The 12,978-nt window shown below is 38.6% G+C and overlaps 1 protein-coding gene across 3 annotated transcripts; it reads left to right on the forward strand.

The window, feature by feature from the left end:
- The first annotated feature begins 321 nt into the window (after positions 1–321).
- On the forward strand, positions 322–12,690 carry LOC117824488 (microtubule-associated protein RP/EB family member 3-like). 3 transcript variants are annotated; one of them, XM_034699993.1, is made up of 9 exons: positions 322–451; positions 3,910–3,977; positions 6,929–7,053; positions 7,178–7,323; positions 8,662–8,818; positions 8,918–8,980; positions 9,939–10,072; positions 10,727–10,873; positions 11,144–12,690. In XM_034699993.1, exons 3-9 carry the CDS (start codon positions 6,933–6,935, stop codon positions 11,210–11,212), a joined length of 837 nt encoding a protein of 278 aa, XP_034555884.1. In that variant the 5' UTR covers positions 322–451; positions 3,910–3,977; positions 6,929–6,932; the 3' UTR covers positions 11,213–12,690. The 3 variants fall into 3 exon arrangements, with proteins under 3 accessions (XP_034555884.1, XP_034555886.1, XP_034555885.1); XM_034699995.1 differs by lacking the exon at positions 8,918–8,980; XM_034699994.1 differs by lacking the exon at positions 3,910–3,977 and having other exon boundaries at positions 353–451.
- Positions 12,691–12,978: the final 288 nt, after the last annotated feature.

The raw sequence follows: 12,978 nt of genomic DNA on the forward strand, positions 1-12,978 counted from the left end.
TTTGATTTTGTAAAATAAAAATTGAAATTCATAAAAAAGTGGTCAAAATAATAAATCAAAAGAATAAAAATAAATTAAAACAGAAGATAATCAAATACAATTTTAAAAAATAATTAGAAGTAGAAATAGAAGTAAAATCGGTTAGAAAGATAAAGTCACATTCTAGCTGAGTATAAAAGTGAAACTGAAAAGCTGAGAGAAGCACGACTAGGGGTCTCTTTAATTACCACGGTACGCAGTCAGACCCGTCATGGCTGTTCCCGGGACCACCAGTTTCTCCAAAAGGAAAGTAGAATACCGGCAACTGTTCTGAGCATGCGCACTGGTAAACGGCTTAGTTGAGAGCAGATCTCGCGCAGCTCGCTGAGGCAACAGTCGGGGTTATAGCAACTGAAAAGCCCATCATCATCCGACACAACGGGACGGCTGAGAGGGACGCTCTCGCACTTCAGTGAGTAATATTCACTCAACTTAACTCGAAATGTGCTTCTCGACGTGTAAAATAATTGTATTTGACGGCGTGTTTAATTTACGTCTCGTGTAAATACTTGTATGGTCCCGTCGGTGACAGTAGTTCAGTCATCGGTAATGTGCGTGTGTGTATTATATCCAGAAGGCCTTCAGAGGGGGGTAACGGTAAGGCTGGAGAAAGTCTTGGTTTCAGTCACACTTCAGGGCTTTAGGAGTTCACCTTCCTCTCCGGGGTTTCATTAAACCGGATAAAAAGTATTTACATGTAGTGAAGGCATTAGCAGACCGTTGTAGCAGTATAAGTACTTAGCTAGGGGCTAGCAGCATTACAGTACAGTGACTACAGTCTCACAGGGGCAGCAGTGACTGTCGTACCGACCACCGGTTAACGTCAACTGTCAAACACCCGGCTGACCCGTGATGACTGACGGAGGAGAGGCTCAGTCACACAGGACGGTTTATACGGTTTATACGTTTTATACTTTTATAACAGGTAGACCTTGTTACAGTATCAGGTGACCCTGAGTGATACAGAAGCTTCGACATGAATCCATTTATTGATTATTTGTGATTTCCAATGATGTTTGATCCTCTATGGACAACAGTAACAAAAATGGAAATGGTTAATTCCAATATTTTATTTAAGATGTATCAGTTGTTTAAGAGAGGTTTACTCTTTTATATATTTTTTTAAAGTAAGATGATGTTATTTTTATGTGAACCCAGAGCACTTTATTGCTGTGTGAACCTTATTATCTACTGGCAGGGGCGCTGCCAGGAATTCTGGGCCCCAGCTATCTCAGTGGGCCCCATCACCACAGCCAACCCTACAAAATATACCATTGCTGCTATAATACTGGTTTATTTGCATTAAACAAAAATATGTGCTTAAAACTCAAATCTATGCTACATATCAATATTTCTTTCTTTTTCTTTCTTTTTTTTTTTTTTTTTTTACAATTTCTTCAAATGTAACGCCACAATATTGACCTTCACACTGTCCACCTCTTTGAACAAGGTTATTTGAAGCCAAGTGACTTGTTGAATAACAACAAGGGGGCATTATTTGGTATAATCTAACCTCATGAAGTCAAATAGAACACTAAAACCTACTTTCAATCAGATTCAGTCACAGTTGATGCTATGAAAATGTCAATTCTTCACTTTAGGCTTGAGACACTCACTGAGCTGGAAATAAATTCCAGAAAGGAATTCTGAATGTATGTTTATTTTATTCAGACAATTTTATTGATCTTATTGCAGTTATAACAAAAGAAAAGAAAAGTGTAGTAGAAAACACATTTTATTTCAGGCCCATTAAGCCCCCCACCCCCCCGGTCCCTAGGTAGTCAGTCCCACTTTCCCCCCCTACGACGCCCCTGTCTACTGGAAGACTACTACAACCATTTATTAGGACTCATTTATCAACTGATGTCAAACACTGTGACTCATTTAGTAAATTATTTGACTTTGTAATTCACTTCTGATTACTTATTTAAAAACTTATCAGTTTGTGACAAAAGTAGTGCAGTAGTAATAGTTTATAGTCATTATATAATACAGAAAATTTTAATTCAATAAAAGTTGTGTAAAGGTTAATGCATGTAAAAGTATAGTAGGTTCAAGGCGTCTTTATTATCCTCAGGGGGCAATTTGTCTTTCAGTCAGCAGTGACATAAACAAAACAGTACAACAAATTACACCGACAATAAAACATTTTAAAGCAATGACAACATAAAAACAACAGCTATGTGGCATCATTAAGCAGGCTAGCTGCTACCGGGACAAAAGAGTTCCTTTTTCTATTTGTCCTGCTTTTTGGCATCGAAATTCATGAAAAAGAGGATGGCACGGGTCAACCACGATGGACCAGGTCTTGCTAAGGGTCCTGGCTTGGTGATGGTTTGACATGTCAGGCAGGGGTGTGCCCGCAACCCTGCTACACATCTTCACAACAGCCTGCAGTCTGTTTTTATTTTTCAGACTTGTCGACCCATTCCAGGACACCATTGAAAAAGTAGTATTGAAAGAAGGTAATACAAATAAAAACTTAACAAGAAAGTAAAATTAAAAAGAAAAAATATACATCATACGTATGTACTGCATGTGCATTGATTGAGTTCTAGTTACAACATAAATAAAATTGTAAACAACATCTAGTAGCTATTAATAAAAAATAATAATTCAAAGCAAATGTATTAAAATAAATTCTAAAATCAGTGTGATTCATTATATATAACACAAGAACATTAAGGGCTTTTCAGGGGATTCAAAAAATATCTTTTACTTATCAAATGTCATTATTTTCACAGACTTAACTATGAAAAGGTGTTAGAGATCTAGAAAGTCTTAAAAAATTCCCAGGTTTGAAGTTCATGTTTCATGAGTCTTGTTTTGTCACAGCAAACAGATTTCATTTTAAACTAACTTTAAGTTAGAAAATCTTCAGATCATAAAGGATGAATATAGCGTACTACTGTGGATTATTGTTTTCCAACTATCGAGGAATTCTACAATCCTTAAAAGTTTTTAATATCCCAAACAAAGAGTGGTGTGAGCCGCAGACCTTCTTCGTTTTCTTACCTCCCTGTTAAACGTTTTCAGATTAAGAATCTGTTTAATTGGCTAAGAGAGTTTACAAATTCAGTGACTTTGACCCCGGTTTTGTCATGGCTCTTAAAGAACCCACACAGAGCTGTAGAAGTAGCCATCGTGTTTATTGACTACTTTGTCAATTTTGTGTATAAATAAGGACTCTATCTATTCACCCACAAATGAACAAGACAACCCAAAAGAGTTTCCTGATGGCCAGTGGAGCCCGGAAGTGACTGTTTAGAACAACATCCTGTCTGCTGCTTCACTGTTGTTTGATTTCTCCTGATGTGAAGCAGAGTGATGATCCGTAGCTGAGCAGGTTTTTATGTCCAGTGTGTCACCCTGCTAGTGATCCTGGCCACCTTTGTGAACTCTGATTGGTTACATCATGTTGCACCTGAACTAAAGGGATTAACCGAGGCACAGATTATGTAGTCTAGTGAGTGAACTGCACGGGTTATCAGTGGTGATAACCCTGGAGAGTTGCTCAAGAGCTGCAGACCCATCTTTTGTAGAGACACAGGTATGAAGAAACTTAGGTCTGAAGAGGATATATTCAAAATAATGTCTGTGAACTGTAAGGGAAAATCAGAGTTTGTATTTCCATTAACACAACAATGTACGTTGACTTTCACAGTGCAGTGGAGCTCAAACCATCAATAGATAGACGTCAACTCTTTAGATAATCAGTTAATCCAATACCATTCTCTGCCATTTTGATGACCTAACAACTTAGCAATTAATCAAGAAATGATTATCAGTTAAACGTACCCTGAGAGCTGTTAGTAGTTTCAGCCCTTGTGAGTAAGAATAGCATGACTGATGATTGGTTTCTGTCCTCAGGATTTTCTGGGTGGGGGTCCACTACAACCGGATTTGAACAGTACACACCAAACACACAACTAGCACAGGTGAGTCAAGGGTTTTCACCTGTTCACAGAGCTTTTTTTCAAGTATATCTCGTATTCATTTATTCATAGCCGAATGAGCGTACATTCCCAGGCAATATAAATGATATTTTTACAACACTTTTTAAACTATATTACAAAGTAGCCTAGTTGAACCATAATTAGATATTATAGTAACACAAGGAATTAAAAAAAAAAAGATGATGAGTCAAATTTTTAAAACAATTTTTGATAATCCTTTATTCATCCCACAATGGGGAAATTTAAGTGTTACAGCAGCAAAGTAGACATTGCAAAACAGTAGAAAGCAAAGTATATACACAACTAAATAAGTACATTGACAGATATTTACAAAACCAGTGACGCTGTGAAAAATGTGCACAGACTTGTAGCATAGTATAGAACAAAATAAAACAGTGTACAGAACAGAAATGAGAAGATGAGTAGAAAAAACGTATTGCACATGTAAGAAAGTATATACTGGAATAAATGTCTGACAGAAATATAACATGAAGTACACAAATCTTCTCTTTCTCTACGCATGCTTTGAATTTTCAGAATATGACTTATTTGACATGACAGGTTAACATTGACGAGAAATAATTCTGTATTTCCTTCTTTAAAATAGATTCATCAGAATCAGCGTTTGCATTTCTGAAATGAATCTGTTATCCATCATATTTCGTCAATTATTTTGATAAAGTTGTTAAGACTAGTTGTTGGATTACAACCCCAAAAAATAATCTCATATTATTTGTATGTTATGATACAGCTGAAGTAAGGATGCAGGAAGGGTGAGAAGTGTCACATATGATTTTAGCCTAGAAAATAAATGTAGGTGAGATGCAAGGCTAGAACCTGAAGATGAAGATCTATTAGGGACACAGAAACAAAAAGTTACTATTATAATAGCTAGTTTTGGTGCAGCACCTTTATATTTATATATCAAATTAGGGATGTCAACAATTAATTGAGTATCAATTAATTGATTGTTAAGATCTTACTCAAACACATTTTTTTGTTTTGATTTTGTATCACGTGGAACAAACATCATGTGATCTCATATTAGGTTCAGCTATCAGGGAGGTGTTAAGTTGGAGTGGAGACGCTCAGCTGGCGGCTGCGGCTGAGTGACAGGTCTCCACAAGCATTTTTTTTCTCCCCCGCCGGAATGATTATGACCCGGTTGTGCTCCCAGCTGACACCTGATCACGTACACATGCTTATTTTTCTCAATAAGAACGAGTAGACAGAGAACTGGACACTGTGAGTCTAAAATATGTTTCTGTTCAGTTCCCTTGTTGAAGTCTGAGCGTTCACTTTTATGAGTGTGTGTCTGCGGAAATTATGAGCCTGCTCCACATGTTGATATTCAGTGTGTTTAACATTTTGAACACCTCAATACGATCCGTAGCTATTCAATACTGTCGATTATATACATTGTGTCGTGAAGGAAAATCTGATTCAGGGGAAAAGTGCATTTGGCATTGTTTTTGACATGGAAAACGTTTACGTTTTTTTTAATGATTTGGGCAATAATATTCCACATTGCCACAAATGGTACAGTAATGTCAAGTAAGACAAACAAGTCTCTGTCGCAGTGACAGTAATACCTGATATAGTGCAATAGCCCATCCCACTTTCCCATCCTCACCCCTATCCTCCCATCCCAAGCTGTCCTGGAAAAATTACGGCATAATATCTAAAAGTTAGTTTGCAACGCACCACACAGAGATCTAACTTTTTGTGCCAAGGGCCGGATCAAAGCTCATCTCATGATGATTTGGTTTGAGTGTTATGCAAGTAGGATAAGAAAGGTTTCCATGTCTCACAGAATTTCCACTTCGAGCTACTGACAGAGAAAAGTAACATCTCAAGTTTGAGACAGGACTAACATGCTGAAGCCAATGGTCAAGCTCGGCCAAGGCAGCACCCTTCCATTTCAGCAAGATTGAACAACTGGCCAAGAGCAAGGCAAAAGTGACCATGCAGTGTTCTGTAGAAGTCAGATGAGGGTCAGATCTCCACCAGCAACACCAAACAGGGCAAGAGTAGGGCTAAGGTTTGGATTTTTCTTTAGTATTGTAGATAAAGTATGGAAAATGTCATGTCAAGGTACATGTTGACATGTGCAATCCACACAATGAAAAATAAAGCAGTAACATAAAAAGTGAAGCTGATTCCACTAAGAGCACATCAACATGCCACATTAAAGTGTATAGGATAATAAAAGGGAGTAACAGGTGATGCGAGAAAGGTACAAGGAACACAAAAGACCCTTCAGTGATTCCAAACCCCAGAGCAGCAGAGCATAGAAACTCATTCACACAAAAGCCTCTTTATAAAAGTGTGATATTTGAAAGGATTTAAAAGATCAAACTGATTGGCTAGCCTAAATTCCTCAGGCAGCTCGTTCCAAAGTACAGAGCACCTAAAAGTAACAGAGCAGTCACATTTCCTCCTGAGGCTGGAGTGTTAAATGAGGACCTCGCTTGGAAATGTAAGGTCCACAAGAGTCAGCAGCATTGTTTGTGTCTTAAAGTAATCCCCATGTGCCAAATGAGACACAAAATAATAAATGAACAAACAAGGAACTGGAGAGAAGGTTTAGATGAATGTTTATTATAGTATGATAGATTTGAAGTTGTCTCAATACTTACAGTTATAGTTTCAGGAACCATACATTCCTCGGGACACAGGATGGTCTAACATTTTAAGCATGCACCCCATGTTATGAATATATTATTTATACAGTATGATATAATCTCGGCCGCTGGTTCGACTCCTAGCCCCAACCCTTCTCTGCATGTCTTCCCCGCTCCCAACGTTTCCAGTCTCTCTTCAGCTGTCCCACCAATAAAGGTGTCAAACCTTTACCACACATGCTTGTAAAGGTAGTAAAGACTTGTCACATCATAATTACTGTAGCTTAAAGTTCACATGTGTGTGTTCAGGAGGATGGCGGTGAATGTCTACTCCACCTCTATGACTATAGAGAACCTGAGTCGTCATGACATGTTGGCATGGGTCAACGACTCTCTTCAGCTCACCTATACAAAGATTGAGCAGCTCGGATCAGGTAAACACACATTTCTTCTATGTTGAGCTTGTAATCAAATTGAAGCATACACTTAAGACCTAAATCTTGACATATATATATATATATGTGTGTGTGAGGGTGTGTCTGTATTCTCTTTTCCCAGGTGCTGCGTATTGTCAGTTCATGGACATGCTGTTTCCAGGCTGCATATTGTTGAAGAAAGTCAAATTCAACGCTAAATTGGAACATGAATACATCCACAACTTCAAGGTCTTACAGGCTGCGTTCAAAAGAATGAATGTGGACAAGGTGAGAGCACACACAGTACACACAGCACACACAGCACACTCAGGCTCATTCTGACAGATTGAATTAAAGACACATTCCCCCTAGGTTCTGTTTCTGCCATCTTCTTCTAATCAATTTGAAAGCCCTGAGATACGCAAGCTTCGACAAAGATTTATTCAGTAAAGATCAAACTCTGACCCATAGTCCATGATGAGCAAATAATGGAAATACGCGTTTTATGTTCTGTTATGGGTTTTTTTTCTTGCCAGAATTTTACACATTTTTAAAGCTAGGGTTGGTAGTCACAGAAAACAAGCATGAATTTGAATGTAGCATTTCCTCAGGACTCCGTCTAACGCCTCCCCTAGCTCTAACAAGCTCCTCCAAAACGACGCCCCCGCTCACATGCATGAACGCCGCTGATTCGCTACCATATGAATTTTACTGATTCAAAACTGGTCCTAAGCACATTGTTTGTATTTTGCACTGCGTCAACTCATGTCATAGTCATATTATCATAGTGAAAGTTAAAAACACAAACAAACATGAAATGTACGCGCAGGAGGTGGGCAGAACGGCAGGACGGGATTTGATTGGTTTCATATTTTGGCTCCTGATGGCAGGGATTGATGGTGATTTCCCAGGTTTACTCTGGCTGTAGACAGCAGATTTTTTTTCGCTCTTTTTTAAGAACACATTATGTATTGATTGCCATCGGGACATAAAGATCATTTTAACCAATATAACAAAAAGTGTATCCAACCCTACCAACCCCTGCTTTAAGGATAGGACCTTGCCTAATGAATTAACCACACAAAAACTTTACTAGTTTAATTATATACAACCAACCTAGAGTTTTTTTCTCTTCAATGAGCAATCATGTAGAGCTCAGTCTGACCTTTTTCCGTCAAAGAAACATTGAGAAGACAAAAAAATGTGAAATAGGTCTAGCTTTGTGAGACTAATCCAAAGAAAACCCTATTACTGTAATACCTGAACATTAATGTGTATAAATGCAACATGTCACATGTTGCTTAAATTGATCTTTACTCACACTGAAGCACTGGGGTTAATGAACCTCTCACAGCATGTATTATAGTTATAATTCTTCAGTGTAAAAAGTAGCTTCGTGTTTTTTTTCAAGCAATTCTACACCTTTATGCCATTTTTAATCTACTGCCGGGTGTAAGTGTTTCTTTTGGACCCAGGTTTGTCACTTAGTCGACAGCAGCTTTGTAAAATCCTTCATCAACTCTTATCTCCCTCTCCTCCCCCTAACCCGTCTCTCACTCTCTCTGTCTCTTTGACTCTCTTCTCCTTCTCCCCCTCACTCTTTGTCACTGTCTGCGTCTCTCTCAGATCATCCCCGTGGAGCGACTGGTGAAGGGTAAGTTCCAGGACAACTTTGAGTTCCTTCAGTGGTTTAAGAAGTTTTTTGACGCCAACTATGACGGGAAAGAATATGACCCGCTGATGATACGACAGGGCCAGGAGGGAACACCGCCGCCTAACCAAGGTACAGAGACACCAAACAGTCAATTGTGTGTTTGAAACAGTCAGCTGTGTGTGAATTTGAAAGTGTTCATTTCATTACACTTACCCCTTCATGCAACAGCATCCCCAGCTTTTAACCCAGGTGATCCCATTCTCCACAAACCTAAAAGACCCCCTCGCTCAGGTAACATCCCCGCATGGAACATGTGTGTGTGCGTGTGTGTGCTTATCAACGCTTTGATTGTGTCTCACCAACATCCCATAGATTTGTTTAACTCTGGTCTGTTGTGGGTTTTATAAAGGTGTCTGATAATCAGCCGTAATCTTTTTAACAAGAATAATAAAATTCACAAACTCGAAGTGTGTCCTGAACATGAACTGCACTGCCACCTCAAAACATCCTGCTGTAAATTTTTAAAGTCAGCTAATGGGATGCAGATCAAGTTGTGACCAGAGGTGCACCCTTAAGGCTTTATGTAATTGGACAAAGAGTGTTTGTGTGCACTCTGAAGCTAAAGTTAGAGTAACCTTGAGAAAAGTTAAGTTAGTTTTCTGTCAAAACTGTCTAATAAGTAAAAGTATCAGATGACCAGCACAGCAACATTAGCTGTAAGGATTGTATCAGTGTGTACAAAGGCGACAAAGCATGCGAAATTTTGTTACAGGCTTTACAATTAAGATTTGATTTACATGAATGATTTTGCACAAGAAGTTCAATTTTCACTGACAAAAATCATGGTGTGATATTTGTATTTCACTATAATGCTGATTTTTTTACACAGTTTGCTCATCTCAGCTTCTACAATGTAGATATTGTACATGCCACATTGTGATTTTGATCATTTTTGATTCACTTCTCTTATTTTGATCACTTTAATGCACTCTGCAGAGTTTGACAGAGCTCTCAACCCAATCTGAAGTCATAATATTACTCACATAAGTGAAAAAAGACAAATTTGAATAACATTAATACAAATATTATGACAGGTAAGCATGAGTAAACTGCTCGTATGTTTGAAATGAAGCAAATCTGTAGAAACAGACAAACAACTAATCGACAAAAGAAATCGAAACAGACTTATCACATCCATCCTAACCAGTGATGAAAGATAAACCTGTGTGTATGCTTTTCTGTCTTCCAGCTCCTGTAAGAACGTCTCCCACCGCACCGAAGATTGTTCCCACCTCTCAGAGGCAGATCAGCGTAGCAGCCCGCAGGAGTGCTCCCATATCCCGCAATGGTGGCGACGCTGAGCTTGTTGAGCTGAACCAGCAGGTAACACTGACTGAAGTGATCTGTTCACACATCTATATAATAAAAATAACTTTTGTTACTGAACTTCATAATCCACAAAGGTACCAGCTGCAGTACTCAAATGAAATGTCATGTTTGATAATGCCCTTCAGTGATCATTGAGGTTCACTGAGGGTGGGTGGTTTGAAAGTGTCCAAAATTATACAGTGACACTCTCAGAGTCATTTTGGCACAAGCAAAAACGAGATAAGAATACTAAACAGGTCCCTGTTGGCTCATAATGCAATCAAAACGCAAGGTCACTGCGCCCTGGATGAAAAATGGAGTGTGGAGACTTTTGCACTTACTCAGCTATTCCTACATTGGCACAGTCTGTTGAGCATTTTAGAGGATGCCATAAGGTAAATAAACTGATAATCAACAAGTAACAAGCTTTAAAGCTGCATTTATTGCAGTACTTCATATTAATGAGCGTAATGCAGAGGGAATCTGCCCTGTACAAGACATCACATAAGTCCACAGGTTTCTGATTTATGGGTATGAGGTACTGCTTTGAATAGCTTTTCTCTTCTCATTATTTTCTCCCTGTTGCTCGTCCCTGTTTTGAAGAGTGCCTATAGTTAATCATTCTAATGAAGGTACACTCATGTTTATCATCATTATCTTTGCACACAGCTGCTGGATCTGAAGTTGACTGTCGAGGGACTGGAGAAGGAGAGAGACTTCTACTTTGGAAAGCTGAGAGACATCGAGATCATCTGCCAGGACAACGAAAACCACCCTTCCATGAATAAAATCATGGAGACACTGTATGCTACAGAGGTAACTACAGTCAGATTACACCCACAGAGCACCTGTTCTGTTAACCCTTTACACCTTTACAATGCAGGATCATGGAGGCAAATGTTAATCCTTGACCAACATTAAATAGGGTACATTTCCCTTACCTCTGGGCAAATCAAAATCTATCTGTTACACATCTGTTCAATATCTTACCATTAAAGAAAAAATTGATTTCAATCAGAAAAAGAGCCAGCCGTACTTGATCAACATAACATCATTTGTCACTGCTCTTCCTGCTTTCTTCTGCAGGATGGATTTGCACCACCAGAAGACGAGGAAATTGAAGAAGGGGCACAGGGAGACCAGGAGGAGTTCTAACTCACCTTCCTCTTTTTTTCACCTCTCACCCTTTAAACTACCTGAAGATTTCTATCATAATCCCTCTCTTTCCCCCTGTTATTTTATTTTTTACAACCTCCCCTTACTCCTTCCATCTCGTCTGCGTTTCCTTAGCCCACGACAACTTTGTTGCACAGCCCAGCCTCCCAAAGTCTACTAGTAAAGGAGGCTGAACCATTACCTGTCTGGACTAAGGCTCAGCAGCTTGACTTGGCTTACTCGACTTAACTCTAACATGTTACCTGAGAGGAAAAGTGAACTGCAGGGCTTGTTTAACCTGCTCCTGAACTGTGTAAGCTAAATTAATATGAGATTACAGGAACCCAGCACTGACAGCCTGAAGCTAACAGAGCTAAAAATCTGTCTGTTTTATTAAGAGGTGGGTCACTTTCTCTCACCAAGCACTTTCATTGGTGACCACACAAAAAACGCACACAGGGTTTATGCAGAGTTTATATATGAAATCACAATATTTTCCGCACAGTGCGATCTTTATTTTTCTTTGATATTTTGGCTGTAAATTTTCAGAAAGTGATATTTAAATTGTGTTCAGCCCCTTCAGAGAAAGGCCTGCACATACATTTTGAACAAGTTGCTTATGATGACGCACATGAAAATACATTTAGCCTGTTTACATATCACAACATTTTTGAACTGCTCATTTGCATAAAGATGTCGTCATTCCTAAGTTAAAATTCATAACAAAAGCTGATTATTACACGCCAAGTTGTTCCAGAGGAGAGGGTTTGCTCATGAAACTGTCAACAGCTTGTTTATGAGAAGGCATGATGTATTTATGATTTTATTTATTTACCTTTTTTAATCGTCTTTCTTTACTTTCTGAGAAAATGGGGCTGTGGATTTGGGGAAAGTGGAGTTCTTGCACTAAATGTAGCATACACAAATGGACTGAAATGATCTAAAATGCCAACATGCAGTGACTGGCTGCAGCCAGAAAGAAACATGAAGATGCTATTTTATATTTTGTAGATTTCTTTTAAAGAGGTTTGTTTTTTATTTGCATTGAATTCCTCAATGGCTAAGTCGGGTAGGGTCAGTGTGAAGTAATTTATTAGCAAAGTGTCGGGCTTTGAATTCTATAAATAAACAAAAAAAGTAAGATTCCAGACAGACACTTAATACTTAATGGACAATACTTAATACTAATGTTTGACTGTGTTAATTGAGTTAAACATTGTAGCTGCTATCATTATTTTTCTGTTGCTATTTAATTGAGTTTTGTTTCAAGGTGTTAAAATGCCACATGGCTGCTGAGGAACCACGGCTGTGATTTATTGTGACTTACAGGTTGAGTGTTATTGACAGTAGTCGGATCAGCCTAATAGAACAAAACAATAAACCCTCTCGCACTGTTTGTTGCCATGGCAGCCATTGAATTAACTTGCATCATTTGGATTTACTGCTGCAAAGAAATAAAGCTCTGAGGTAAAAGAAAACCTTATCATTGTGTGATTTCTCCTTTTAAAGAAGAGTCCAGCAAACTTCACATCACAAACACATTTTTGCACCTTTTTCTCCAGATAATGTCGAAGGCTTACTTCTAAGGAAACCAAGACTGCAATGGACTTGTAAAGATGAATGTGTTGACCCTCTAAGTCTTTCACTGTGGTCATTAGTAAAATGCCCCCTTAGTTGGAATGGAGTGGGTATTGAGAGAGATCCAGGAGGTTCGGGCCAAACATTTATCGACTCATCAGAGCAACACTAAATGCCTCATTTAAGAG

The sequence above is a fragment of the Notolabrus celidotus genome, chromosome 13 (assembly GCF_009762535.1).
Source record: "Notolabrus celidotus isolate fNotCel1 chromosome 13, fNotCel1.pri, whole genome shotgun sequence".
Taxonomy (NCBI): Eukaryota; Metazoa; Chordata; class Actinopteri; order Labriformes; family Labridae; genus Notolabrus; species Notolabrus celidotus.

Bases quoted from the DNA above. Each gene is read 5' to 3' on its own strand.
- LOC117824488 (XM_034699993.1), top strand. From the start codon at position 6,933: ATGGCGGTGAATGTCTACTCCACCTCTATGACTATAGAGAACCTGAGT. The intron at 8,819-8,917 runs GTACAGAGACAC...TTCATGCAACAG, and splicing joins AACACCGCCGCCTAACCAAG to CATCCCCAGCTTTTAACCCA. The intron at 10,874-11,143 runs GTAACTACAGTC...TTTCTTCTGCAG, and splicing joins AGACACTGTATGCTACAGAG to GATGGATTTGCACCACCAGA.